Source organism: Mya arenaria, chromosome 3 (assembly GCF_026914265.1).
Source record: "Mya arenaria isolate MELC-2E11 chromosome 3, ASM2691426v1".
Taxonomy (NCBI): domain Eukaryota; kingdom Metazoa; phylum Mollusca; class Bivalvia; order Myida; family Myidae; genus Mya; species Mya arenaria.
Window position 1 is genome coordinate 51,166,130 of NC_069124.1, and position 27,874 is coordinate 51,194,003.

Here is a 27,874-nt window from a genome sequence, read left to right on the forward strand (position 1 = left end):
CGCCTTCGTTTTTATTACCAGAGTTTGATTAGATAATTAGTTTTGTCAAACATTTCGACAAACCTGTTTTCAAAATAATGTTTTGACAGTGCTACATCAAGCTGCGTTTTTTTCATAGTGTTTTAAAAAAACTACACCCTCAAAAAAAACTCCAGTAAAATGGTGAATAAATAGTAAAGTTACCTTTGTTTATAGTCTTCATTTGAAGCAAAATATTCCTTCTGACGTACCATTTATGACGTCATTTACTAAGTGGTATATACACACACTGACTCTTTAGTGTTGCTATACAAGGAATATAAGTTGAAGGAGATGTGTAACGATATGTAACGAGCTAAAGCTGTGAAATTAACATTGAGTCGGTGCGTTTCGAGCATGAGCTCATTCCAAAGACTTGATAGGTAGAACATGTTGACCATGTGTTAAATCAAACGCTGTAATTATCGCTAGTAAAATGGTGATTGTTCAACATTCTCGTAGTAAATGCATGTCCTCGTGGTAAGTATTACAAAACAGTAGCATAAACTTGCTTTCTGTTTAAGTTAGAAAAGGATTTTAAAAGTAACCTTTACGTTCATCGTCGAATATTGCGGCTGACGCGCAACGTTTCCCTTAGCATGGATATCCAAATATAAAAAGAAATAGAGATCTGTGGTGGCATATAAATGCCGTAAGATAACCAGTTATATGCCACCATAGAGATAATATGATTGATACGATATCAGCTATGGGGGCTCAAAGTCTACCGGTAACATCAAATTATGTCCTTTTTATAAGAACTAGCACAGCCCCAAAGTTTCAATATAATGGTATATGATAAAATGTTGTTTAAATATAAAGTACTCCTTTACACTCTTTTGATGATAGCTAATTAAAATGTACAATACAAATACAAGTTCTTGCTCATTATCTGATAATATTTTTTTGATATTTTTTACTTCTCGCATTTCATTTCTGTGATTGAAGAAATTAAAAAAAAATGAATGTTTTTTTGAATATTTAACTGTAACGACTATATTCTTATAGTAACAGTTTTATCTCCTGATGGTGTTTAATGGACTTCTCGTGACTCGGGCCTGAAAGAAATTTAAAAAATACAACAACGCGCAACCATCATTACCCAGCAAAATCGGACACGTCTACCACATGATACAGCGTTATAATATTTTTTTCCTAAAAATACCTATCTCAGTAACAATCGTGGACGTTAATTATACCGAAAAGTATTAAAATACACTACAGATAAGAGATGTCCTACTGTCAGAAGCTGTCTTGCCATTTCTTGGTCGTGTTTTACGATGTGTGTTTTTTTAACTTTTAAAGATCGTGGATGATATTTTCCATATCAAATGTCATGTTTTCCCTACTGGAGAAACGGCGGCATTGTAGAGGAAAGCAAATACATGCATGGACTCATTAAAAATAGGAAGTCATCTTGGACCAATCCTAGTTAAAAATATTGTCAATATCTCGATAAATTTAATGAAATTTCTTACCTCTGGTCTTGTTTTCCAGCACAAACCGGCGTTTTTTTCCCAACACTTACTAACGGTACCTCCACCACTTTACCTCGTCACGATTTGACACGGGGCCACTTGCTATTTTAAACGAAACAAAAGAGCTTGCCACATGTGTTCGACATACCATGACAACGTGTCGTGTGCAAGACCCGTGTCCCTACCCCTAAGGTCAAGGTCACACTTGTGTATATTCACAATGGAATGCTACATATATAAGGACATAGAGTATAGGTTGTTGTGTCCGGGCTGTTACTTTCTCTTGTATGGACATATTTTAAAATAACTTGCCACATGTGTTCGACACATATGTGACGAATGCCCCCGAATGTGACATTGACCTATGAACAAGGTCAGTACATGAACAGTTGATCTTGCCTTTACGTGTCAAATACATATGGCAAGTTATTTTAAATTGCCACTGAACATAAAAAATACCACCCATACTTGACAACCTAGACTCTTATGTCATTATATTCAGCATTCCATTGTGAATAAGCACTAAGTGTATCTTTCACATTAGAGGAAGGGACATGGGTCTTGCACGCGACATGTCATCTTGGTATGTCAAACATATGTGGAAAGTTATTTTAAAATCTGTCCATACAAGAAAAAGTTACAGCCCGGACACAACAACCTATACTCTGTGTCCTTATATGCAGCATTCCATTGTAAATATACACTAAGTGTGACCTTGACCTTAGAGGTAGGGACACTAATCTTGCACTCGACACATCGTCTTGGTAGGTCGAACACATGTGGCAAGTTATATAAAAATCTGTCCATACAAGAGAAAGATACAGACCGGACACAACAACCTATACTCTATGTTCTTATATATGCAGCATTCCATTGTGAATAAAACACTAAGTGTGACCTTGACCTTAGATATAGGGAAACGGATCTTGCACGCGGCACGTCGTCTTGATATGTCCAACACATGTGGCAAGACATTTTAAAATCTATCCATACAAGGGAAAGTAACAGCCCGGACACAACAACCTATACTCTATGTTCTTATATGCAGCATTTCATTGTGAATAAACACCTTAGTGTGACCTTGACCGTAGAGGTAGGGACATGGACCTTGCACGCGACATGTCGTCTTGGTATGTCGACCACATGTGGCAAGTTATTTTAAAATCTGTCCATACAAGAGGACGTTACGGCCCGGACACGGCAACCTTTACTATGTGTCCTTATACGCAGCAATCCATTGTAAAAAACACCCAAGTGTGACCTTGACCTTAGAGGTAGGGACACGGGTCTTGCATGTAACACATCGTCTTGGTATGTTGAACACATGTTGCAAGTTATTTTAAAATCTGTCAATACAAGAGAAAGTTACAGCCCGGACACGACAACCTATACTCTATGTACTAATATGCAGCATTCCATTGTGAATAAACACTAAGTGTGACCTTGACCTTAGAGGTAGGGACACGGGTCATGCACGCGACACGTCGTCTTGGTATGTCAAACACATGTGGCAAGTTATTTTAAAATTTGTTCATACAAGAGAAAGTTACAGCCCGGACACGAGTTATTGAGCCGGACACACGGACGGACGGACGGACGGACGGACAGACGGACGGTGCGATTTTAATATGCCCACCTTCGGGCCATAAAAAGGGTCATCTACAGTTTTCCGATTAAGTATCAGGACAGTAGAAGTGTTCTAGATAACTCTGATCTATTGATCACAAAATCAAAACGATTCACATACCACTTATTTTGATAATTCCTACAAGTTTGATGGCTGTCTAATAACTTTTGTTTTCTTAAAAAATGAGCATTAATTAAACTCATATCAACTTAACTCAGTTTATTGCATAACACGTATACATCGTGAGGGTGTAACAGATGTGGACGTCACCATTAACTGTTCAATTGTTGTTGGGAAATTCTTTCGTTTGGACTATAATTATCAACATTGAAGGTAGTAAGCCAGTTTGCTTGTGCCTTGCAGTTAAACGCTCTCATAAAATAAACAAATTATCAACTTTAATAAGACATCATTATAAGATTAATATTTAGCAATCGAATTGTACATTATTTTGATAATGCAACATACCTTTTTTCATCTCACTAGAAACTCCTTCTTTATCTATATAGTCAGCAATTGGTCAGCAGTATCCCTATATATTCTATAACGTCAGCTAATTGGTCACTTTCGAACGAGTCGAAATGACGATTTTGTTTAGTGGGGCTCAACGCGAGGAAGGAACGCAAATCAGGACCGTTTTACACCAAAAATAATCAAGTACGAAAACAATGTGCACACTATTATATGCATTTTACTCGTTGTGTTTACCACAAAATGACTTCTTATTTCCGATACTCCTTTATTTTATTTGACTAATTTTTTCATGACTTATGGGATTTCTGTTTAAAGTCAATAATGACCAATGTAAATCTGAATTTTATTCAGTTCATTTCTGTGAATTTCACAGGAAGTCAGAATGAATTCCAGCGGCCTTAAGGCCGAAATAAACCCACCGAAAACATTTTTTTATTGTTACTGAACATAAAAAGTTAATGATGAAATAATGACTTATATACATACTGGCGAAACCATGCAGTGTCATATTTAATTAATATAAAAAAAATGATTTTACAAATCAACTATAACTACCATCTATTTATTTCAGTTCTTCCGTGGTTATTAAGTGCCTGAAAATATAAATATATATATGCTACAGTAAGATTGTGAAACCAGGGATTTCATGAAATCCCTGAAAATTCCAGTAATTTCGTGAAATCCCTAAAAAATGTAGTCAGAGATTTCATGAAATCCCTGAAGAGGAAATAAGCAGACAATACATCTGGTGATTTTTTATTTATTTATACATTTGAATAATCAGGTATACATTTCAGGTATAATTTCTTGCGTAGTTCAACCAAACTGCACCAGTGCAATGAGCACTGCAGTAACTGATTAATGCGGCACATTTCCCATTGTATATTGGGCATATCTATCAACAGTTTATTTGTTGCAGCAAGTGAGGCTGGAATGACATCTTGAGTTACACTTCAGCTTTGCTTTAAAACATTTGCATCTGTTGGACTGGCACTTATTTGGACCGTTGCAGTTGCACTTGGTAAAACCTTGCCCACCAGATGAAGATTCCGCAATAACAGCAGAACGAAGTGACGTTACATTCTCCTGACTGACATCAGCTTCTGTCCGTAATCGCTGAGGACACAAATCAAACTGGTTCCTGGAGTATTGTCCCTTTAAAACACCCGCCTTTACAGCAATCTTGTACTGGTCAGTGTCGACGTCTCTGTTGACGATGAATCAAAGAATGTTACGAGGATCACCTCTGCCACGATCTACTGCCGGTATAGGAACAGCCACATTGTCCCCAGGCACACCGGTTTTGAGATCCACACGGCTGCGTTTCACCATCCTCTCTGCTTGAGATAGTAGTGCTGTATAGGCTTCAGCTCTACGCTTCCTGATCTGGATAGTGTGGTCTTCCAAGATTGGTGTGGTGGTGACTGATGGGGATATCTTGGAATGGTCGGCTGGCATACTGTCAGTTTCATGTGGAGATGTTGGGCTGCTTGAAGAGGCTGGTATGCTGTCAGTTTCATGAGAAGAAGCTGGGCTGTTTGATGAGGCTGTGATGCTGTCAGTTTCATGAGAAGGAGTTGTGCTGCTTGAGATGACTTGTATGATGTCAGCTTCTTGTGTATGAGGTGTGCTACACGAGAAAGCAGTCAGAGGATCATCCTCACTCTCCATCCTGTAGATCACTTCTGTGGGTAGTGCTGAAGAGGTTAAGCCCACTCGAGCTTCACACCCAAACATGGCCGAGTATGGTGAACACTTAATCCCCGAGTGATGTGCTGAGTTCTTTTGGAATTGTACAAACTTGATGCCTGTAGCCCAGTCCTGTGTTTCATTGTCTGCCATCCATGCCACTAACATGTCCTTGATGTCTCCATTTGCACGTTCTACAGAACCTTGGCTTTGTGGATGACGGGGTTTGCCATGTACAAGCTTAAGGCTTGGCCACACCTCCTTCAGCTCTGTGATCACATGGGATGTAAACTCTGAACCATTGTCACTCTGGAGAATGACAGGAGCTCCCATGAGGAGGAATATGTCCATGAGCTGGAAGGCAACCTCTGAGGCACGCTTGGTGGTGAGTGGTCGGATGACACAAAATTTGGTCAAGTGGTCCTGGTAAACCATGATCCACTTGTAGTTGGATTGTGCCATAGCCTGCATGTCTATTAAATCAACCTGGCCTCTACCTTGGTCAGAATAGGTCGCACCACTACACCCTTGGTCATTGGACGCTTCCTCTTTTTCTGACACTCCGCACAAAGTGACTTGAAGTGCTCTAGAGCCTTGGTAGTGATGTTCGCATATTTTCGTTGTAGTTCATTGATCATGTGATCACGACCACCATGACCAGTAGCAATGTGGGCACGCTTGATAACATCAAATGTGTCCTCAATAGTAACATAGTAAAGGGGCGACTCCTCTGGATGTGTACGCTTCTTTATCAGTTTCTCCACATCACCACACTGGATAATCTCATACCTGAAATGCGGTTAATTACTATATTGAATAACATTTAAGTAACTCGTATCGTTTTCATAGCGGTAATGACTCAGATCATTTAACAAAACAATTCACGAAAATAGGTGTTAAAATAATACCTAATTGTCAGATACATCCAATTAATATGTACAATGAGAAGAATATTTAAAATATATTCCATAGATTAAAGGAGAAACACTGTAATGATTAACCTATTATCTAAAAGTGACAAAAAAAACTTAACAAAATTTGATAACATCACTTATTGGGTATCACCTATAATTAAATTAAATTAAATTATCAATTAAACAAAAAACGTGTGTTATACATCATCTCTCTCTCCCTCTCTATTTATCTGTCTATCTATCATCTAGTAATGATAGCTGTTTATATTCTACATTAATTTTATAAAGACATATATAGAAAATTCTACTGTTATTCTTCGAGGGGATTTTGAGTATGCTGTATTTTACACCTAGGAGATTTTGACTACCTAGCCATTTTTGGACCTAGGGGATTATGAGCTAGGGGATTTTGTGGTACACTCGTTCCTGGTCATCTCTTTTCCAACTTTTCTGAGCATTTGGAAAAACAGACATATTTAAATTACTTAAATTAATCTACTTAGATAGTAGCTGCTCCTGATCTTTGTGTGATTATTGGTAGATGCCGATTTCAAGCTTTCTATAATTCTGTAATATTCTGTCTTTGGAATCAGATACTTCTGACATACTTCATATCTTTTGAACAACTCTTGCCTGAAAACGTCTTCCATACTATCAGAAGACATCTTGCATGAAAGTAAATCTATACTGAATGGGCTGAACCGGGATGGGATGCCTTTTTAAAAGGACAGGCCTCAGGTGAAGCCAGGCTGTACAGTATACTGTATAGTAAGTTAACTAAAACAGAATTACACAGATTTACTGAAATCAGCCAGTAAGATAGTGTAAAATCCCTGCTCATATTTCAGGGATTTCATGAAATAACTGGAATTTTCAGGGATCATGAAATCCCTGAGTGAAACAGTAATTTCGTGAAATTACTGAAATTTTCAGGGATATCATGAAATCCCTGGTTTCACAATCTTACTGTAACATATATAAACTAGGTATGTTTGTCCAGGATTGTTAGGTACCGCCTTGGAACGATCAGTAAAATGTAAATTTACAGGGGGTTTAAACCAATGTGTGTACACAACCTCACTCTTATCTAAACAATCCCGAATAAAGTAAAAAAAGTAAATTGCAAATCTTATCAACGTATGCATTAACTTGAGGAAACATTAACCCCGTTTAATGGCACAGGGGAAATGCCAAAGACATAGAACACAAAAACAATCACAAACCAGAAACATGGAACAAGAGCACAAAACCCCACAAACAGCTCTGTACATAATCTACTAATGTAATGATATAATATAATATAGGGCCATAGTTTTTTATCTTTAGATTTACGGGAGATTTTTCAAAAAGTTGGGTAAGGAGGAGGAAATAAAAATAAAAATAAAATGCATAAAATGTCCCAAAGGAGAAATAAATAAAAATAAACCGGAATTTTCTCCGATTTTTTTTATTTTTTAAAACTGCTTATATCATGAAGACAAAACACACCTTACTTGTGTCAGCTATTTCATAGGCTGAAAAAAGGGTGATAGATCACCATAAAGTTTCAAAAGCATAATTAAAAGATCCTTTTAATGACTGAAAATATTGACCTCAACACTGTGAGTTCAAATGCTCATTGAAATTAATTGTATATATTTGTTCGAATGCATCTATGCATATGAGGTGCATATATTATCAACTCATGGATTTTATGAAACATGTCAGTGTAATAAAGAAGTTTAAATGGCCAATTCTAACCTTTTGACCACAATATAAGCATATCCTTTCCAATGTGAAGTAATCAAACATTGAACACAGTTTCAGACACGGTATAATAAGGAGGTCAAATGTGTTTTTCTGTCTTTAACGAAATAGCACCGTGACAATTTACCGTGATGTGGTTTTTATATAGAAAATATAACCAAAAAAAAGTAGAAGCCCTGATGGAAATTCCTGTTCACTTCAAATTTTGACAGGGCTTACGGATACACAGACAGTCAAAATCTACATTTATGTACTTCACCAAAGAACATTCGGGAGCATTCAGATAAATTTTACAAGTGTTATATGTTTCAAAAAACCAGGTCTAAGAACTGATTTTAGAATCAGTCCTGAAAAATATCCTTCTAATTCCAGCTATGCCCGTTGGCAATAAGCAACGGATAAGTTTGACTTCTTGCACTGACTGCCAGATATCTTATGTTGAGATTTTTTTCTGTTTTATCGGAAACACACACTGTTATTATTACATCATTTTCAGTATTCTATTACGATTTAAATTCGAAATCATTATTAAACTAATTAACAACTACGAATATCACGATACCTTGTGTTTTTCTCTTCAAATATGTGATCGTGAAGCAGTGTGTTCAATGCTCCCCAGAGTCAAATTCAGAAAAAAATATCCATTTTGACTATGATGAACACGATATCATTTTGCAGTTTGTGTTTGTCAGAAGCTATACATTTTTGCGCTGTAATCCAATTCATCCTTGTTAATATACGACGTGCGCCAACGACTTTTAATAGACACTACAACCCACAAATTTCTGTCTCCTTATTTTGACCGGAAGTTTCGCAATCATTCCACGAAACGCGAACAACATACTGAATCTACAAAAAAATCACAATAAACACGCTTTAAGTTCACCACGGTTTGATTTAAATAATGAAACATAAACATCGGAACGTTTTTTGTAGTAAAACATTTCTATATAGCTGCAGAAATTGCGAGAAATAAGGGGTATGACAAAAAGTACTTTCACTTTTGACAGGACGTTGTTATGGTAACGGGTACCTGTTCTGTTTCCCGCGTATTTCCGACTGGTTTACGTGGTTTGTACAGTAAAAAGACCGATAATGAATGACAATTGGTACACCAGTTGGTTCTGAGATATGGGTTATAGAACACTAATTTTATTTTGTTCTTCACATTGGAGCAACGTTCGTCGGAAAAAATAAAAATAAAACTACGAAAATGAATTTTATTTTTATTTGGGTTTTGCAATATTTAGGTACGGCGCTCCCGTAAATCTAAAGATATAAAAACTCTGGCCTAGGATAGGTTGGGAAGTATGTGGAAAAATCGAATTTAAACTGTTGAAAATAATATATGATAAATCAAACTTCCGGACACGAAAATGAGGCTGATCTGAGGTTACATACAACCATACGATAACGATAAACAATTCGTATGTCATCCACCCTCTAACAGAAATTATGTACAAATATTGCAAACATAAATCACTTTATTTTATAAGTGAAATAAACTGTAACAAACGCCAGCTCTTATAACATATGATTTTATTGAGTTGCAACTTTTTTAACAGAGAAAATATCGAGGATGACATCGCAATATATAACATCAATGTACTACGTACTTATTGTAATAAAATTCAAAACAAAAAGTGGACATATGTGGACATATGCGGACGCAAAAAACGGAACTGCAAGGGTTCGCCTTTAAGGCGCCAAGAAGTCCGTTAAAAATACAACCAGCCGAGATTAGGGCAGATAATTTGTATTTTTACCCCCCTTCGCTAAATATTTAAAGTTAAACTTAACGCAATGTTTGTACGCAATACACAACCTGCTGACACGCAATTGAAACGCAAAGCAAACTGTTTCCACAGCGTTTAAAGGTTAAACGCCAAAATTACTGGGCACAACACTCAAGAACCTGCTGACACGCAATCAAAACGCAAAGCAAACTGTTTCCACAGCGTTTAAAGGTTAAACGCACAAATTACTAGACACAACACGCAAGAACCTGCAGGGTTACGCAACATAGGTGTTACCATAACAAAAGAGCAACAACCTAAGGACTTGTATATTACATTGCGTTAAATTATCGTCTTAACATGTTTTTGCCCGTTTGTCTGTAACCAACAATTCACCGATGGGTATGGGGCTTAGCCCCGCCATCAAGTTTCAAGTTGGCAACAAACATAAAAAGTATTGGATTTAACCAAAAAGATTATTGACTGATATAGTGATCATGTAGATTAAATGTTGCCCTACTCTCAGCTGGCTGAATTTTTCCGCCACAGAAACTTGGTTTCCCCCAAAAATTCGCCCGACATAATTAGCAGCTCAAGTTTTTAACTTATTTTTAAAATCGCGTCTCTGAGGTAATCGAGATAAAATTCGATTCCGACGTCATTTAAATGGACGCCTTCATTTCTAAAGAAATGATCTCCTGCCTTAATGTCGCAAGCAATCGCATCAGACGGAGCCCCGGATGCAGCTATCGACCTCCCCAGTCTATTTATTCGCGTCCGTTTGTGTTCGATCGCTTTCGCATCGCTAGCACCCAACCACTTGCGGCGTTGAATTATATCTATCCATACTATGGTGGCGGCCGGGAAGGCGGTTCTAATGTAACAGAGCTCCTTATTTATGATGTTTTTGAGTCTAAAAATTGACTCTGACACAAGATCGTTACCACCGAGGTGAATAAAAACAGCCCTTGGTGGACTTTGAAACAATACCTTAGTTTCAATGGCACGGCGCAGCCCGTGCCACCCAAGGCCCCTTACCCCGTACCATCCTAACTCGCATGAAGTGCGTAGATTCACTTTCCCCGTGTCCCTCGCCCGGGCGCCACCCCAATATGGTATGGAATTCCCAACTATCCAGGTGTCTGAAAAGTGGTAAATAGCAGTCCTATGATAGACCTAGATGTTGTAGACACATAAACTATATATTTTTCTTCGGTTTAAAAAATACTGTACTTCACTGTACTGTAAATCCCGCTTTCACTGGCTACGGTCTTATGTAGCGCTTGTAGCAATTCGAACGCCAGCGGCCCAGTTGCATAATTTGCTCATTTGACATACCCAATGAAGCCAAATCGGTAGCCCGGCCTATTCTAAAACTGTGCGTTCTGTAATGGCCTCTCGCATACGCAGTTTTTTGAATGCACTTAGAAAGAACACTTGCCACTTGCTGCCTGGTAACCGCCGTCCCGTTATTGTGGCAGAACAAATGGCCCTTAGATAAAGCGCGTGTTTTACAATATTCACGCATCGCAAAAACCGGGCAGATTGTTTTTTCCGCTTCTGCTGGGAGCTTTAATGTCAATGGAGTCGTTTTTTTACTTGTTTTTTTGTGTTTTTAACGTGATTGAAATGCTTTTCAAATTGATTTTGCAATCATCCGTTAACAATGTCGGGTTACTTGTGGAATTACTCGAAACTAACTCACCGACGCGAAAAAGGCCAAAATATGCTAATGTAAATATTGTGTGAAACAGACTCGCCTCGTATTGCGTATAACAAACTTCCGTTAGTACGGAACATACCTCCCTTAAGATGTTTTTTTGTCAGGGTGGCACGGTTGTCTTTTGATGGTCTACCTCGTCGAAAATCTTCTAACATTTTTTGTATAATGAATGACTTTTGAAAATCAAATCATCCATGAAGTTTATGAAAGTAATTAATTGCTGCTATGTATGTTGCGATAGTGCTCGCCGCGCGACCTATTTCAAAACTATACGCAATGAACAAACTATGTGTTGTTCGTTAGCTGGCCAATCTCGCTCGATCATATACTTTTCGCGAAACATTTTGAACGCGTTCAGGCCAGTAGCATACGCCAATTGTGTATTCGGAGCTATTCCGGCCGCAAGAAGTTTTCCAGCTCGATGTTGAATATTTTCCAAAGATTGAAAGAAGGCTGGGTACCTGTCACGGTTCGCGTTCTGTATTTGGGCCAATAGTCTGAACATCTCGTACTGAAAACGAGACAATGCATCGCAAATTGAGTTACTTTTCCCGCTGACATGTTGTCCCTTTATCACTGCATTTAATCTGAGGCATTTTAGTGTTAGAAGTCTAACCATGCGCATGACATTGAGGTTTTAGACGAACGTTTATTCATAATCTGAACCACTGCTGCATTATCGCAATTAAACTTTATTTTTGTTTGTTTGTGAACCTATCCTCCCAAATAAAGAACGCAACTAATATAGGGAATAACTCGAGTAACGTGATGTCCCTAGTCAAAACTGAGTTGTGCCAGAAGTCGGGCCATTTTGCACTGCACCATTCACCTTGAAAATATATTCCAAACCCCAAACCTACGCCGCCCGCACTGTCTGAGAAAAACTCTACATCCTCATTTGATATCCAAAAACTGTCGTGAAAGATAGAAACTCCGTCATGCGACCTAAAAAATTCGAGCCACATCAACAAATCGTTTTTTATATCTTTATTAACTCTTATGTGATGATACGGTTTTGTTAAACCGCATATTGAGTCAATTAGGCGCCGACAGAAAGGACTACCCATTGGTATAGCTCTGCAACAAAAATTTAACGAGCCAATTAAAGATTGCATAGCCTTTAATGTTGTTTTTTGCTTAGCCAAGACAACAGTTATCTTTTCGATGACCTGCTCTATTTTATCTCGCAGTATTTTAACAGTCATGTTATTAGAATTCAGCTCTAAGCCTAGAAAAACTGATATTTCGGTCGGTCCCTCCGTTTTTTCTTCCGCAATTGGTACTTTTATGTCCGCCATAGTATTTTTAAAAATATGCATGATTGACGCACAAGCTTCTACATTTTTGCCCCCCCCCCCCACCCTAAAAATCATCCAAATAGTGCAGCAACTCGCCTGATGACATTTTTTTCTAACACAATATTCTAGTAACGTTGACAAACTTTCAAAGGTGCTGCAACTTATAGAAGCGCCAAAAGGTAATGCCTTATCAACGAAATACTGCTCTTTATGTTTAAAGCCTAACAGTTCGAAATCGACTTGCCTAATGGGAATTAGCCGAAAAGCATTTTGATGTCCATTTTGAACAATTTGCAATTTTTTCCTAATCTTTGAATCATGGCAACAGCTTCGTCAAAACCAGTATATTGTACAGACGCTAGGTTTGGATCTATATAATCGTTTACCGACTCCCCTTCCGGAAAAGAAAGGTGGTGGATCATACGAAATTTATTCACATCCGGCGCATTTGGGTTACTGGTTTTCTTAGGCACTAGACCTAGTGGTGAGACAATTAAATTCTCGAAAGGGGGGAAATGAAAGAGCCCGCAACTCGTTTTTCAGCAATTTCTGCATTTTTTATTTTTTTGTGATACAATATCTGGCCGAGCAAGAGCTGAACGAAGATTTTTTGAATTTCGCGCCACACGTGGCCCGGCATGATGTATTGGGAAACCTTCTTTGAATCCTTTAAGAATAATCTGTAACTTGTTAAAATCAAATCCTTCCGAATGCAACTGTAAATTATGTACATCTATTGGGGTGGGGGACAAATTCATAACGTCCAAATTATTTGGCTCATTGGCGGGCACCTCGAAAGAAGGGTCTCCCCCTGCCGCGAAAAACAATTTGGCGGCCTCTGTTGGCGGCTGGTGAGCGTGTAACAGCAAATTGGTTCGACCCCCGCCGCAGCTCGCTGCAGGGTGCTGACCGCCACAGCTTGAACATGTATGGCTAAAACGACAATTTGGCCACCTACAATTGCCACTGTTGTATTCGTGGCATGTGAATTTGCGGGTCGATGGAAATTGCCCAGTGTGACTGACGGGTTCGCTGTTCTGTGTGCAGCGCCACCACAGATCTGTGTTTATATGGGCCCAAGATGACGGATTAATCGCCTGGCGTAGCCGAAACTGTTCGTCATAAGCCCGCCATGCGAACCCCCCCCCCCCTTTTTAAAGCTCTCCCTGATGTTAAACATATAGTGTAGTAATTCATTGGCCTTACTTGGAAATCTTGCGAGATACACTCCCGAAAAAATAATAAAGGCGTCAGTCCATTTTTCGATGTTAATGATTTTTTCCCTACACTCACTTGGCTTGGACTCAATTTGCCCGGCGTCATTTAGCCGCAAAATGTTACTACTAGCATTGTCTTGCAATTCAATGGAACCCTTTAACAGAAGAGGCAAATTAATAAAACTTCCATTTTGAATTTGTGCCCTCAATGGCTGTGGAACATGTGCAGCCAAGTCGCCATCACTAAGACGAACAACTGAAATTGGCAAAGTGGTCTTTGGACCTTGATTTTACCTGGTGAATCAGTGCCCTCACCACCCCGCGGAATAATTTTTGAGGCCAATATAATTTTCTCAAAATCAATCAGATTCTCACCCGCAGGTTTCTCTGGTACATCTTCCAAATTTCCCTCGACCAGGTCCTCTTCCACCTGATGTTTTCTTTTCCTTCGAGCCTTAGGCATCTCTGTGCAATTTTAACTTAAAATAATGTGAAGAAAACAACGAAAATTCTTTGATTTAATACGATTTTATGAAGCTGTAAATTTTTGTATGCTATCCTACAGACGACGAAAACGGAAAGGAAGAGCTATGACAGACTGGTTACTAATTTCAGCCTTAAATCTTGATATCTGATTACATTCGATCCCAGAATTGAAAGCAGTCTATAAAAAAATTATTGCACTTCCGGCTGTCAGAAAGTGTAAACAAACGACCACAATGCGTCAAAATTACAAAGTTGTGTATTACTGCGACTACATAAACAATTCTTACAAGACTTAAATAGATCGGTTTATTTCCTAAAAATAAATGTCGTTATGCCTATAAAGTCATAACGAATATTATATGTCCCATGGACCCCTTGCTCAGCTTTTTCCTATGCACACGTTCGAAGACTATAAATCGTTGTTTCATTAAAATTGTATGTCCCTCTGAGTTAAAGACTTCAAAAACGCAAACTTAAGCTTTATCTACATTCAACTTCAATCCGCATTTAACAGAATATGTTTGAATGGTTTGTGAAATCCATCTGAGCTTATAGAATAACTGGATGTGTAAGACACTATGCCAAAGGCAGAAGAATTTCCTTAAACATTGGCAGAATGTCTATAAAATCGCTACTAGTAAATAAATCATTTGTAGACGAGATAATTAATAAAGGCAAAAGTTTTCCTTCATTTTTAAGACTGACCAAATCTAAAAATAAGGAGAATTCTAATCCTCCGCAACAACTACAGAAACTATCAACATTAATATTGGATCAATCGTTTATAAACAGAAAAGTCTATTTAACATTAGAAACACTTTGGTCATTATCCATCGGAAACAACCTGGGATGTGTATGGCCGGTTTACATTGTCAGAAATCTTTACATTTAACTACGCTACAAGTAGGTCGCTAGTAATTTCAATTTAGCAGTTAAATTTAATGACTTCTCTCTTTAATCTTAATTATTTATGCAATAAGTTAATTTATTTTGCTTAAAAATAAATTTAATTATTTTCGCGAGATTGAATTTAAGGTCTGTTGTTCCGTTGATGAGCAATCGGAACACTCTCGGCCTCTATCGGTCAAGTCAATGCAGACTGGTTCTCGATATTTGACACTAGTTTAAAGTGCACTTTTTAATTAAATTAAACTGGTCTATTAACGGGGAATCTTTCTTTGCTAGCGAAATCTCATGCGGAGAGGACTGGAATTAAAAAGCTCTTGAATAAATAGGAAAATAAAGAAGTTTAGTACTTTAATATCTGACACTCGCAGCTTAATACGCCTGTAACAACAATGCCGGGTAGAGGACGCCTTAAAGGGAAATGGAAGGTGGCGGAAGCAGCAGAAGTAAGGGAAGAGGAACAGCCACGTGCACGGCGGCTAAGGCAACCGCCTCGTATCAATTTGGAAGCACAACTCCCATAGGCGTCGCAGATACCCTTGCCAGACGCGGAGCTGGGAAACAACAATGAGGGAAATGTAATTGACTTCCATGATATCATTACTAGGTCTCATATTTTGCACCCTTTAACCACAGAAACTGTGGTTCCTACGGGTAATTGGCAAAGTCCTTCGGATACTGGGTGTGGCTTGGCGGGGTCTGGCCAAGTTGGAGAGTTCCAAATGGGTGCAAATTTTGATGGTAGAATGGACATGTATATGTTAGCGAACGATGATCTTTCATCACATGTACCAACGCAATTGAAGCAACAAATAATGAGGGGAGAATACATAAATTTGGCTATCTTGTTAAAAGGGGCAATTGAATTGAACGATATGTGTAAAAGTTCCACACTGTCAATATCACTAGATGGCTCCCTTGAGGCCAAATCAAAACTGTGCAAGGAAAAGGTACAATCCGTCGAAAAGTGGACTGATGCATTTTTGATTTACATGTCCATCTATCTGGCTTTGCAACCCCATAAAACAAACGAAATGTTACGATATATGTACAATGTTAGAGAGGGTGCTTCACGCCAAGGCGGCTTTGCATGGCACTCATATGATGAGCAGTTCAGGCTACGCCAGGCCATAACTTTGCTCATGGGCAATGTGTAAATTTAACCATGTTTGTTCACGGTGTGGTGCAAGGCATGCTGAGATTAATGGCAGTCATTCCCCGCCAAACCCAAATGCAAATGTAACCCCTGCAAATTTCTCTCGAAATAATCAGGCCGCACGGGAGCCTATGGGTTACTCAACGTAGATATTTCACACGAAGATCGGGGTTTTCCGCCCGGATAGAGTACATCTCGGCTGCCTGGGGGATTGGATTTTATCTTGACACTTTAATGGATTCGATAATGCATTACGTATAATTTTATACACATATTTTTTGGGGGGAAATTGTTTAACAATTTTGTGGCGGGAAAAAAATCGCAAGCCGAGAGCTGGCTAGGCTGTCATCCATTTCTATTTAAAAATGCATACGTATATAATTTATGATTTAGATGTATTTGGCTTGTTTAGACCTTTTACCTTGATCGAGCACCTCGGTGCTAGTTATCACTCTGTATGGGAAGCAACAAGAGGGCTATACATGTGAAATTGGGAATTATAAACTAAAATCAATTAATTAGGATGAATATAGATATAGATAACGTTTATTATCCCGTTGCTGGAATAACAAGTTCTTAAGGAGTCTGTTGCATGTCTGTTGCTCAAGGCCGGGAACGTCCTAGTACATGGCGTCCCGTCCCGGGTGGTTGCGTTGTTGCGTTGCATTGCGTTGCGTTGCCGTGAGATTGCGGAGATATATTGCGGATGTTGCATTAGCTGTTGGCAATTGTGGGTTGCATTGTTGCGTTGCTAGGAGATTGCGGGTATATTGCGGGCTTTGCAGTTGCTTTTGGGTGGAGCATTTGCACGTAGACCGTAGTTGCTGGGTTGTCGCATTTTGCCAAACAGTCTATTCCAGCACGGGCATATCATAGGACACTATAGTATTTATAGAGTACACTTTGAATATACATTAATACAACGGCTCAGCCTAGCCTCTCTCGGCTTGCGTGGTTCTTTTCCATTCGGACTTCCAGGCGTGTGTCACTATGACCTATCATGGAGTCCGTTCGTTCTCACGGCCATATTTTGCCAATCCTTTTATTTTTGTTTGTTAAGCTGTTGTACCAATTGCAGTTATTATATAGCAAGGCCATTATACGTTTATGATATTTATTATGCAGAAGTAAAACTTAGGAAATGTCAATGTTGTTTATTTGGTTTCTATTCAACGAACTGGTAAAATAATTCACAAATTTACGAACTACTTATGCTGATGTACTGGTAAACATCCGACGTTGTTTTTGGTAGAAAATAGCCGAGGAGTTCCAAATGGTCTATTTTCATAATTATGCAGGTAAATAAATATATTGAGTTTGTCGTCTGCAGCATAACTCAGTGTTAATTCAACTGTTTTATTGAAATGGTAGTATATCCATCATTATCTTCTTGTTTTGAACGCGCTGTAAAACTGTATTATTATTATCAGTCAAAAGATGACATTAAAACGGAAAATCCTGCCATGCATAGAACAAAACAACAATCTACTTGAAAAAATATTGAAGATAACTCCATTGAATAAATAGTTTTTGTAAATAAGAGACAAATTTGTTTCTTACATCTTTTGCAATAAAATGAATCTTATTTTAAAGACCTTAACACTTAACAATAATAAGGAAGTATAGCTGGATGCAGCTCAGGGAGTCGCAGAGTAATACCCGTAGCCCTGAACATTTTCCACCGACTGCGTGTAGGAACTGTACAGTCTGCAATTGTCTGAAACAAGTCATAAAAATGCAATGTGTTGCGTGTATCATATTATTGCAGTTAAAAACATACAACTAAAATACGGAGATAACTCGTCTTTTTCCACCCAAACATTAATTGCGTATGCATGTTGATATGAGGAAAGACCTGTGTTCCTGAAACTTACCCGAATGCATTAGCTATATCATGGTATATTATAATTACACTCGTTGCTACATACAGTTCATCATTCGATATTTTTTCGCACACCAATAGTCTAATTTCGTACATTTAAGCCACCTTTAAATAATGAGGTTGCTTGAAAGAAATATGATATACATGTACTTGTATTTGCCATTTTATCATAGAAATCGTTGTCTAATACAATCGTTGTCTAATACAAGACGTTTTCTCCCACCTCAAACAAGTAGATCCAAAATATTAACCATGCTAGAAATTCTAATCTTGCCCACGGGCAAAGTAAAAACAAGTACCCTACATTGTAATTACCTCCCTTGTTGAAGACTTATGTCTGTATCATCATAGAAACCTTGTCTTGTGGCAATATTTAGAATGCTGAGTAATTACATTTCGCTTCAAATGCACCATATAAAGGATTTCACGCACCTTTCAAGAAATAATGCCTCACTTTGCTCTCAACTGTTTAAAGACCGATTTGACTATTAACATAATCTGAATCACTGCGCGCATATCCATGACAACTATCACATATACATACGCATTTATTGTCACTACGCTCAAGAGAGTTCCAGCAAAAAATACATTTTACTTAATTTTGTTTAACTGAGGTGGGAGTAAAAGCATCTACCATAGCCGCTCGTGTAAGATAGGTTCATGCCAACCCACTCGCAGGGTGTTTGCGCAAAACACCCTACGCTCGTCTCGGGATGAACCTATGATACTTTAATAAAGATGTTATTAAATAAATGTAAATATCGCATACACTGGCCAAAATTTTGAACGTGTCATGAAGAAAGCATTGCAATCTTTTTAGTACAACCTACAATTACAGCCAGTGCAATTGCACATAGGCAATCATTAAGTACTAGGCTAGATTATTAAGAATTTAAACTTTCTTGGGGTTTTAATGGTCCGTCTACTGTTACTCATCCGACACACACTACTTGCATCAGAAACAGCGTTAATAATGTATCAGTCAATGAGATTGCATTCTAAGTCAGTTAGATGACCTGAAGTCGTATCTTATTGATTAAGAAAAGGCTCGTAAACTACGCTCACTTCCTGTCATCTAACTATTACAAAATCCTTGTGTCAGATTTTGCGTTGACAATGTGTCAGCCGATGAGTTTGCATTCTAATTCAGTTAGATGACCTCATCTAACTATTTCTTAATTTTAAAAATCAACTGGCATTGCCAATTCAATAAATGAAGCACGTCCATAAAAATGACTACATGGTATAGAAAGGGAGATTGATCGATGATTATCATATTTAATGCTGGTATATCAAGTATTAAAGATATCCACAGCAATGAACGGCAAAAACACACCTTAACATATGTCCATTGGCCCCATTTAGATAAACATATCAGTAATAAAAATGATTTAAAACATATTAAAATGTTAATAAGTAAATATTCTACGGAGAAATCGTAACTCGGTACAACTATTTTTTAACAAATACTACACGGTTTTGTTTTGATCTAGATTGTTTTCTTTGGAATGATTTTGAACAACATATTCTATAAGAAAATACGTGACACTGTTTAAAAAGAGTGAAAACATACAGGAGTTTGCAGGGGGTCCAACGTATTTTTTTGCGAAATCTTAAGTGAGGAAAATATTAAATACGAAACAAAAATGTAAATAAAATATTATATAGCTAAAATAGGTAAAAGAATTGTACCTTTTGACTAAAACGCAGTTTCAAGTAACACAATTTTCTATTTTCACTTTGTAAACAAGCAATCGTTTAGCTTATACATTCAATAACTGTTTTGTTAATGGCTCCCTAAACAACCTTGAGAAGCTTACGCGTCTGGTCGCTGGGTAGGCGTATTCATATTGCGATAAAAGTGATATAAACTTACTTCCTAGGTCAAAATATCCTCCGAAAACAAAATGCGTTCACAAACCGCCATTCTGTTCCGCATCTAACATTTCCCTTACGTAAGCTTCCGCAGAAATAAATTACGTTGGACCCCCCTGGTTTGTATCATACAATGTCTGTTTGTTGTACAATGAGTTTTTTTCTAATATTGGGGCCAGGGAACCGCTTCAATATAGGTTAACGATAGAAGTTGTAACTTCAATTATTTTAAATCTGGTAAAACCTCACAAATGGCAATGCATGGATAGTTTTACGTTCTCTATCTTTGTAGTCATGTTTGATACTGACTTAAGTTCATTTCACCCAAATATGTAGCCCAATAATAAAACTATGACACTAAGATAACGACTAAAATCGGATAAGATGTTATATTGTAACGGCTCACATGGACGGCAAAACTATTCACAAGTGCACAGTCAATATAGCCGTCCAGCTATACATGTAAATAAACATGACATCACTTACTGTTTGACGTGAAACACTTCCATATATTGCATCCCTGCCACCTATCACTAGGATCAGTGGTGTAACACCACAAATAGCCGGACAAATCCGGGTCTCTGCAGTAGTTCTCGGCATCTGCCATCGAGTTTTCGGGCAGATATGTTGGCCCCAGGCCATGATAATGGGGAGAGTTTGTGTCCCATCTTTGACAGGTTTTTCCATTGAACGTGATGTTCCATTTACCAGTGTAGTCCAGGTAACTCGCCGTACTGATACAACGCTCGCCGTCCATGTCTAAAAGACAACCCAGATATGGCTATTGTAAAATCATAACGCTCTCCGTCCATATCTAAAGGGCAACACATATATGAATAACGTTAAATCAGAACGCTCACCGTCCATGTCTAAAAGGCAACACAGATATGGATATGGTTAAATCAGAACGCTCACCGTCCATATCTAAAGGGCAACACAGATATGAATATCGTTAAATCAGAACGCTCACCGTCCATGTTTAAAAGGCAACACATATATGAATATCGTTAAATCAGAACGCTCACCGTCCATGTCTAAAAGGCAACACAGATATGAATATGGTTAAATCAGAACGCTCACCGTCCATGTCTAAAAGGCAACACAGATATGAATATCATTAAATCAGAAAGATCAGTGTCCATATCTAAAAGGCAACACAGATATGAATATCATTTAATCAGAACGATCAGTGTCCATGTTTAAAAGGCAAGACAGATGTGAATATGGTTAAAGAATTTTTATGAGTAGGAATGAATACCTTGTATATAACGATATGAGCTACAGACACTAATTTTGTACCTGAAATTTGCGTATAAGGTCTAGTTCGATGATACAAAGATCAAACGGTTAATTCGGACCTCCTCGGCCATTTTCCATCGAAAACAACTTCGGATGGACGCCGGTATATCAGTAGAAGTAGTTCGATTATTTTTAAAACATATATTTATTAAATAATTTATCTAAGCTTGTCAAATATTCAACTTAAGTTAAGCTTATGGTCATTCATTATTTACATCATTTACTTCATTGGTCAGTTAATAATAATAATAATAATAATAATAATAATAATAATAATAATAATAATAATAATAATAATAATAATAATAATAATAATGATACTATTCTAATAATAATAATAATAATAATAATAATAATAATAATAATAATAATAATAATAATAAAAATAATAACAATTATCTGATTGAAATATTTTCTTTTATTTTGCTACGTAGTGGCTCATGGTGACTAAGAACTCTAAACTTTAAGTTTTTGAATAAATTGATATTTATTCGTGGCGGAAAATTCTTTGTGGTCAGATTCGAGCCCTAAGGCGCATTAACGATGGCATTATATGACTAGATAACGAAGTGCAAAATTCACTCGCTACCCTGGGTGGTTTGCTGTCCTGAGTCAAGGTTTAACATCCTGGCCGGGATTTGCAATTTACCAAGGTTTAACTTGGTTTTCATGGGGCGTGGGTTGTTGTTCGTTCGAGTAGACACGCCCATGTAGGTTCCCCTGTCTATATAATTTGGATACAAGCATAGACGAATGTTTTGTGCAGTGACACACATGTGGCGAGTAGACACGCCCATGTAGGTTCCCCGTCTATATATTTTGGATACAAGCATAGACGAATGTTTTGTGCAGTGTGGTTGTGTCGACACACATGTGGTTGTGTCGGTTTACAGACGTGTCGTAGTAGTTGCATTGCCTGTATGCACGATAATACAGAATGACGGGATTTGTCAAAATTGGTCGTGTACAGTCCCCGTTGTAGTAGTTGTATTGGGGCATATATACATGATAATACAAACAATAGTTTATGGTAGTACTAGTAGGCCGCCAGTGGTAGCGTAGGCCTGTGTGCGGTGGTTCTCAAATCCCAAATACATAACAAGTTCAGTGCCATTCATAACCGCGCGCTGGGGCTCGGAACTGGCCGCTTGGAATTTTTCTTCTGGGTCTCAGCTATGGTGTCGAACGATCCTAGCGAGGCTATCCGATTTCGAATTATCAAACTATCCCAAAAACTTAATTTGCAACTGAATTCGATCTTATGCATTTATATCCTTAATATGTATACAATGATGTATGAAAAGAAGTATGTCAACAATAACAAATGAAATTTTAGTTGGTCTTTGTCCTAGGCGAGTCAATAAATAATAATAATTATAATTATAATAAAAATAATAATAATAAAAATAATAACAATAATAATAATAATAATTATCTGATTGAAATATTTTATTTTATTTTGCTACTTAGTCGCTCATGGTGATTAAGAAGTTTTTGAATGGTTTACGTGTGATTGGTATCCATTAATGTCCCCAATAAGCGTAAATTTAACTTTTTTAAAACAAGTCATTGAGGGACAAGCACAAGTTGGTCTGGAAAATTCGAATTTAGACGTATTTTCCAAACTTGTATAGAAAAACGGGTCATTGATTTTGGTAAATATTTTTGGCATTCATTTCAACTGTTTACATTAATTTAGCGGAATCAAGCAGACACGTGTGTTTTGGTTAAATTGTTGTCAAACCTATTAGCAAAATAACGTATTTTAAGTCAAAGAATTATGATATTAAATGCAACAGGTCAATTGTTAAAAAACAATGTTTTGTCTCGATATGTGTTGCTCGTGGTCATAAGTAACGGGCATAACGTAGCGCTATTACATTATTAATTATTAACTTGTGATCATAATGGTGACTTTCATCGAAAATCGGATCATTGATTATGGTAAATATTTTTAAACCTTCATTTCCAAGAGGGAATCAAGCGGACAAGTGCTTTTTGGTACACTTGTTTCCACAACAATAGACGCAATAACGTTTTTTAAGTAATTATAATATTAAATGAACCTAGTAATGTGTTTAAAACCAATGTTTTGTCTCGATATGTGTTGCTCGTGACCATAAGTTATTGGCATAACGTAGCACTATTACATTTTTAATGAAGTCATCGCCTCTTGTGACCATAATCGTGACTTTCATAACCATGACCGTCATATTAACATTGAAACGCAAAATTTATATCTATTAAAACGTTTTGCATAGTTCAAGGGTTCAATGAACTAACTCATTAACACTGAAATTCTGTTTTTTGTTTGTTCCTTTGATCCAATACATTGACGTGTTTTTTCTTCCACCTCAGATAAGTAGATCCAACAATTTAATCATGCTAGAAATTCTTATCTTGCCCACGGGCAAAGATAAAGCAAATACCAGTATGGAACTCACTCCTTTTAAATAGCCATCACATTGTATTTTTTAATTACCGCCCCTGTTGAAGACTGTCGTCTGTAGCATCATAGAAACCTTGTCGTGTGGCAATATTTAGAATGCTAATTAATTAAACATAATCTGTATCACTGCGCGCATATCCATGACAACCACTACGTACCAAAGAGTTCCTGCAAAAAATACATTTTTACTTAATTTTGTTTTAAATGAGGTGGGAGAAAAAGCATCCACCATAGCCGCTCGTGTAAGATAGGTTCATCCCAACCCTCGCGCAGGGTGTTTTGCAATCGGAACTCCTCGGCTAGTATCTCAGCTTGCCGGAGATGGCCGAGTTGTTACGATTGGGTGTTTTGCAGGTAAACCTCGTTTCCGCAAAACACCCTACGCTCGTGTCGGAATGAACCTATCTTCGGCCATGGAAGATACTTATAATCTTCCTTTTTATATTCCTTTATATATCGTTTTCAGATTTCAAGGAGCTAAAAATAAGATATTGATTATTTTACTTTCAATGGACTTTCACTCATACTGAACATATTATAAGGGCTCTTTCGTTGATTGGTTTCAAAATGTAGTCTCAATTAAATACTTATTAAACACTTTATTAGAAAGTTACCTTAACTGATTTCTTTCAAAAAACGTCGTTATTGACTCAAATATACCAATACTTCAACAAACCTTATCAACACTGATTGGAAAACCCATTTCAATTATCCCAGCCCCTATGGTATTAATAGCTTTCTGTGTGCACGGCCTAATCTTGTTCCTAACTTTTACGATTCATACACATTTTCCCATGGGTCAAGCTTACTCAACGTAATTTCACTACTACTAACGATTTGGATTACTTGCATACGGTCCACAAAATGTTTTCCCCAACAGTTGTTATTTTCCAGTTTATAAGAGTCGTTTCAACGTGTAAATAAACCTGTAACGAATTAAGACGTCATCGAAAGTATAAATAAGATATTCATCGCCGAAAATCGTAAGTAGAGCAATTTGAAACATTTTTTTTGAATTTAAATGTGTGTCTATCTGGTGTTTATAGAAACAGATATCATCATAACTTGTCGCCAACTGCGAACATGGATACGTGAACTAAATAAGTATTAAATGTCTTTGCTACACAAACTTGCACATTCATGAAGTGTTTTCACTGGCTGAAGACTTGGACATTCTATTTGAAGTGCTTTCTCTGACTGAAGACTGGTACATTCTATTTGAAGTGCTTTCTCTAACTGAAAACTCAGACATTCTACTTGAAGTGTTTTCTCTGACTGAAGACTGGTACATTCTATTTGAAGTGCTTTCTCTAACTGAAAACTCAGACATTCTACTTGAAGTTCTTTCTCTGACTGAAGACTCGGACATTCTACTTGAAGTGCTTTCAGTGACTGAATACTTGGACATTCTAAAAAACTTAAAAATCTTTGCTACAATGCCCGGATACTTACATTCTAGGTGATTAAATATATATGATACTTCAACTTTCTTCATGCTTAAATGTCTTTAATATACTGCCTGGAGACTTAAACAATCTAAGTGCTTATGCGTTTTGATATACTGCCTCAATACTTAAACATTATAAGAGCTTATGGGTTTTGATATATTGACTCAGAAGAATTGAACATTATAGCGTATGTGTCTTTATTATATTACCTAAAGACTGGCTTGAACATCATAAGTGCAAAATTGTCCATGATATACTGTCTGCAGACTTGAACATTATAAGTGCTTCAATATATTTTATATACTGCATGAAGACTTGAACATTATAAGTGCTTAAATGTATCTGATATACTGCATTAAGACTTGAACACTAGAAACGCTTAAATATATTTGATATACTGCCTGAAGACTTGAACATTAGTAGCGCTTTAACATATTTGATATACTGCCTGAAGACTTGAACATTCTAAGTACTTACGTTTTTATATACTACATAAAGGTTTCAATATTCTAACTGCTTGTTTTCGACACACTACTTATAGGATGGAACATTCTTATAACTTGAATTTCTTTGATACTTTTTTTAAATACTTCGATATACTACTTGAAAAACTTAACTTTTCAATTGTTTAAAGGACTTCGCTATACTTCCTGAAAATTAGCACTTTCAAATTTTTAAACAGTCTTGAATACACTACCTGCGGTTTTGAACATGATTGCTGAACATCCTCCATGTGCCGAACATTGAGCTGCACATTCTATTTTGGAAGGAGTTGATATTTCCTTGATGATAAACTGAAAATAAATAAGCACAATCGAATTTCCGTATGAATACATTAATTAGTTGGAAGGGCATTACATTGCAAGAGCTGTGTTAGCCAATTCGTTATACAAAATTTTGTCACCTACCCAGTATTTTAGAAAATAAAAACAAGCGGAATGTTAATTGCTGTCCATTCACATTGGCACACAAGTAAATGCACATATCGGTACTAAGTACCATGGCAGCAATGACTGTAAGGAAGAAAACGAAACTGCTCGCAACGGGAATCGAATAACTTGGATAAGAACCATTTAAGTATTAATAGATAAGAATTACGTGAAAAGAAGTAGGAACTATACGTAATAAGGCAACTTAAATGAATTGCTAGGTTTTATCCCCACCCGCCATTTTCTCCGCCCCCCCCCCCCCCAAATTGTGTTAACTCAAATAAAATCATGAAAAAGTTGAACCTACGGTGTCGATGTATAACATTCACATGTATAAAAGGATAGAAGTTACGATTGTGTTCGTGGCTCGTCTAGAAACACATGTATATGGTTCCGTATGTAATAAAACGGAGCATAAGCACATAGTCAATGGTGAAACAGTCATTCAAGAAAAAAGCGCGCAACCTTTTTTTTAAGAAAACAAGGTTTGCCTTATGTGGCTGAAATAGCATTAAATGCTCATTCAAACCGTAGAGATGTTGTTAAGAAAAATGTGTTGAAACGTTGATGTCCATGAAAACATTATTTAAACAAGATTTTGCAGGAATTATAAAAAAGTATCGCTAAGACAGTTTTCAGGATTTTTGCGTCTTTGGGGTGAAAAATATCTGTTTTACTTCTTAAATACTGAAATATGGAATTATAACAAAACATACTTTGACCTAGGAGTAGGATTGGTCCAAGCTTTGTCACATAATACAACATAAATCATGGCTGGAATATGAGCTCGCATGTTTTATTCGGTAGTAAGTAAAATAATAATTCCTTGATCTTAAACCAAAACCATACATAATTAATTTGAAAACTTCTGTGTTTTGTTCGCAAAAATAAAAATTACAGTAGAAATGGAGAGAAAAAAATGGTTCAGTTTATTATTTTGAAATGTTTTTGGAAAAGAGACAACAAAAAAAAATGTATCTTTTCAAGAACAATACTCTTAAAATTTAAAGAGTTTTTATCAAGGAAACCACTATTAAGGAAAACACTGTTAAGCAAAATATTATTAGGAAAACACTACTAAGGAAACACTATTAAGGAAGACACTACTAAGGAAAATACAATTAAGGAAAACACTATAAAGGAAAATACTACGACGTAAAACACTACAAAGGAAAATACTACTAAGGAAAACACCTTTAAGGAAAACACTATAAAAGGAAAATATTATTAGGGAAAACACTATAAAGGAAAACACTATTAAGGAAAATATTGAGGACAATTATCCTTTGAAACGCTCTTATAAATTCTACTTATGATATGATTGTTTAATGTTCTGAAATTTATATTATTATTCTTACACTTTTGTCTTGGTTGTAGGGAAGGTTTGGAAGTCCCGGTCCCGAGAATTTCACCGCCGTTGTTCCTGCCATCACATGCAAAACATTAACAAAATATCCAAACAATGACAGAATCCTCCGTGCGATGTACATCATCCTTCCGTCAAGAGATTTTGTTTTAAATGGA

The 27,874-nt window shown here is 37.0% G+C and overlaps 3 protein-coding genes across 3 annotated transcripts; all 3 read right to left on the minus strand.

Annotated features, from left to right (window-relative positions):
* Positions 1-4,818: 4,818 nt before the first annotated feature.
* LOC128226104 (KRAB-A domain-containing protein 2-like) lies at positions 4,819-5,757 on the minus strand. Its single transcript, XM_052935994.1, has one exon. It carries the CDS (start codon positions 5,755-5,757, stop codon positions 4,819-4,821), a length of 939 nt encoding a protein of 312 aa, XP_052791954.1.
* Positions 5,758-5,762: 5 nt separating this feature from the next.
* On the minus strand, positions 5,763-14,383 carry LOC128226105 (KRAB-A domain-containing protein 2-like). The gene is made up of 3 exons (XM_052935995.1): positions 14,215-14,383; positions 10,728-10,824; positions 5,763-6,075 (listed from the first exon to the last, which is right to left on the minus strand). Exons 1-3 carry the CDS (start codon positions 14,381-14,383, stop codon positions 5,763-5,765), a joined length of 579 nt encoding a protein of 192 aa, XP_052791955.1.
* Positions 14,384-18,105: 3,722 nt separating this feature from the next.
* On the minus strand, positions 18,106-27,808 carry LOC128226106 (plasminogen-like). The gene is made up of 4 exons (XM_052935996.1): positions 27,709-27,808; positions 26,119-26,215; positions 20,712-20,984; positions 18,106-18,185 (listed from the first exon to the last, which is right to left on the minus strand). The coding sequence occupies exons 1-4, from the start codon at positions 27,778-27,780 to the stop codon at positions 18,106-18,108; spliced, it is 522 nt and encodes a 173-aa protein (XP_052791956.1). The 5' UTR covers positions 27,781-27,808.
* Between the last annotated feature and the right edge of the window lie 66 nt (positions 27,809-27,874).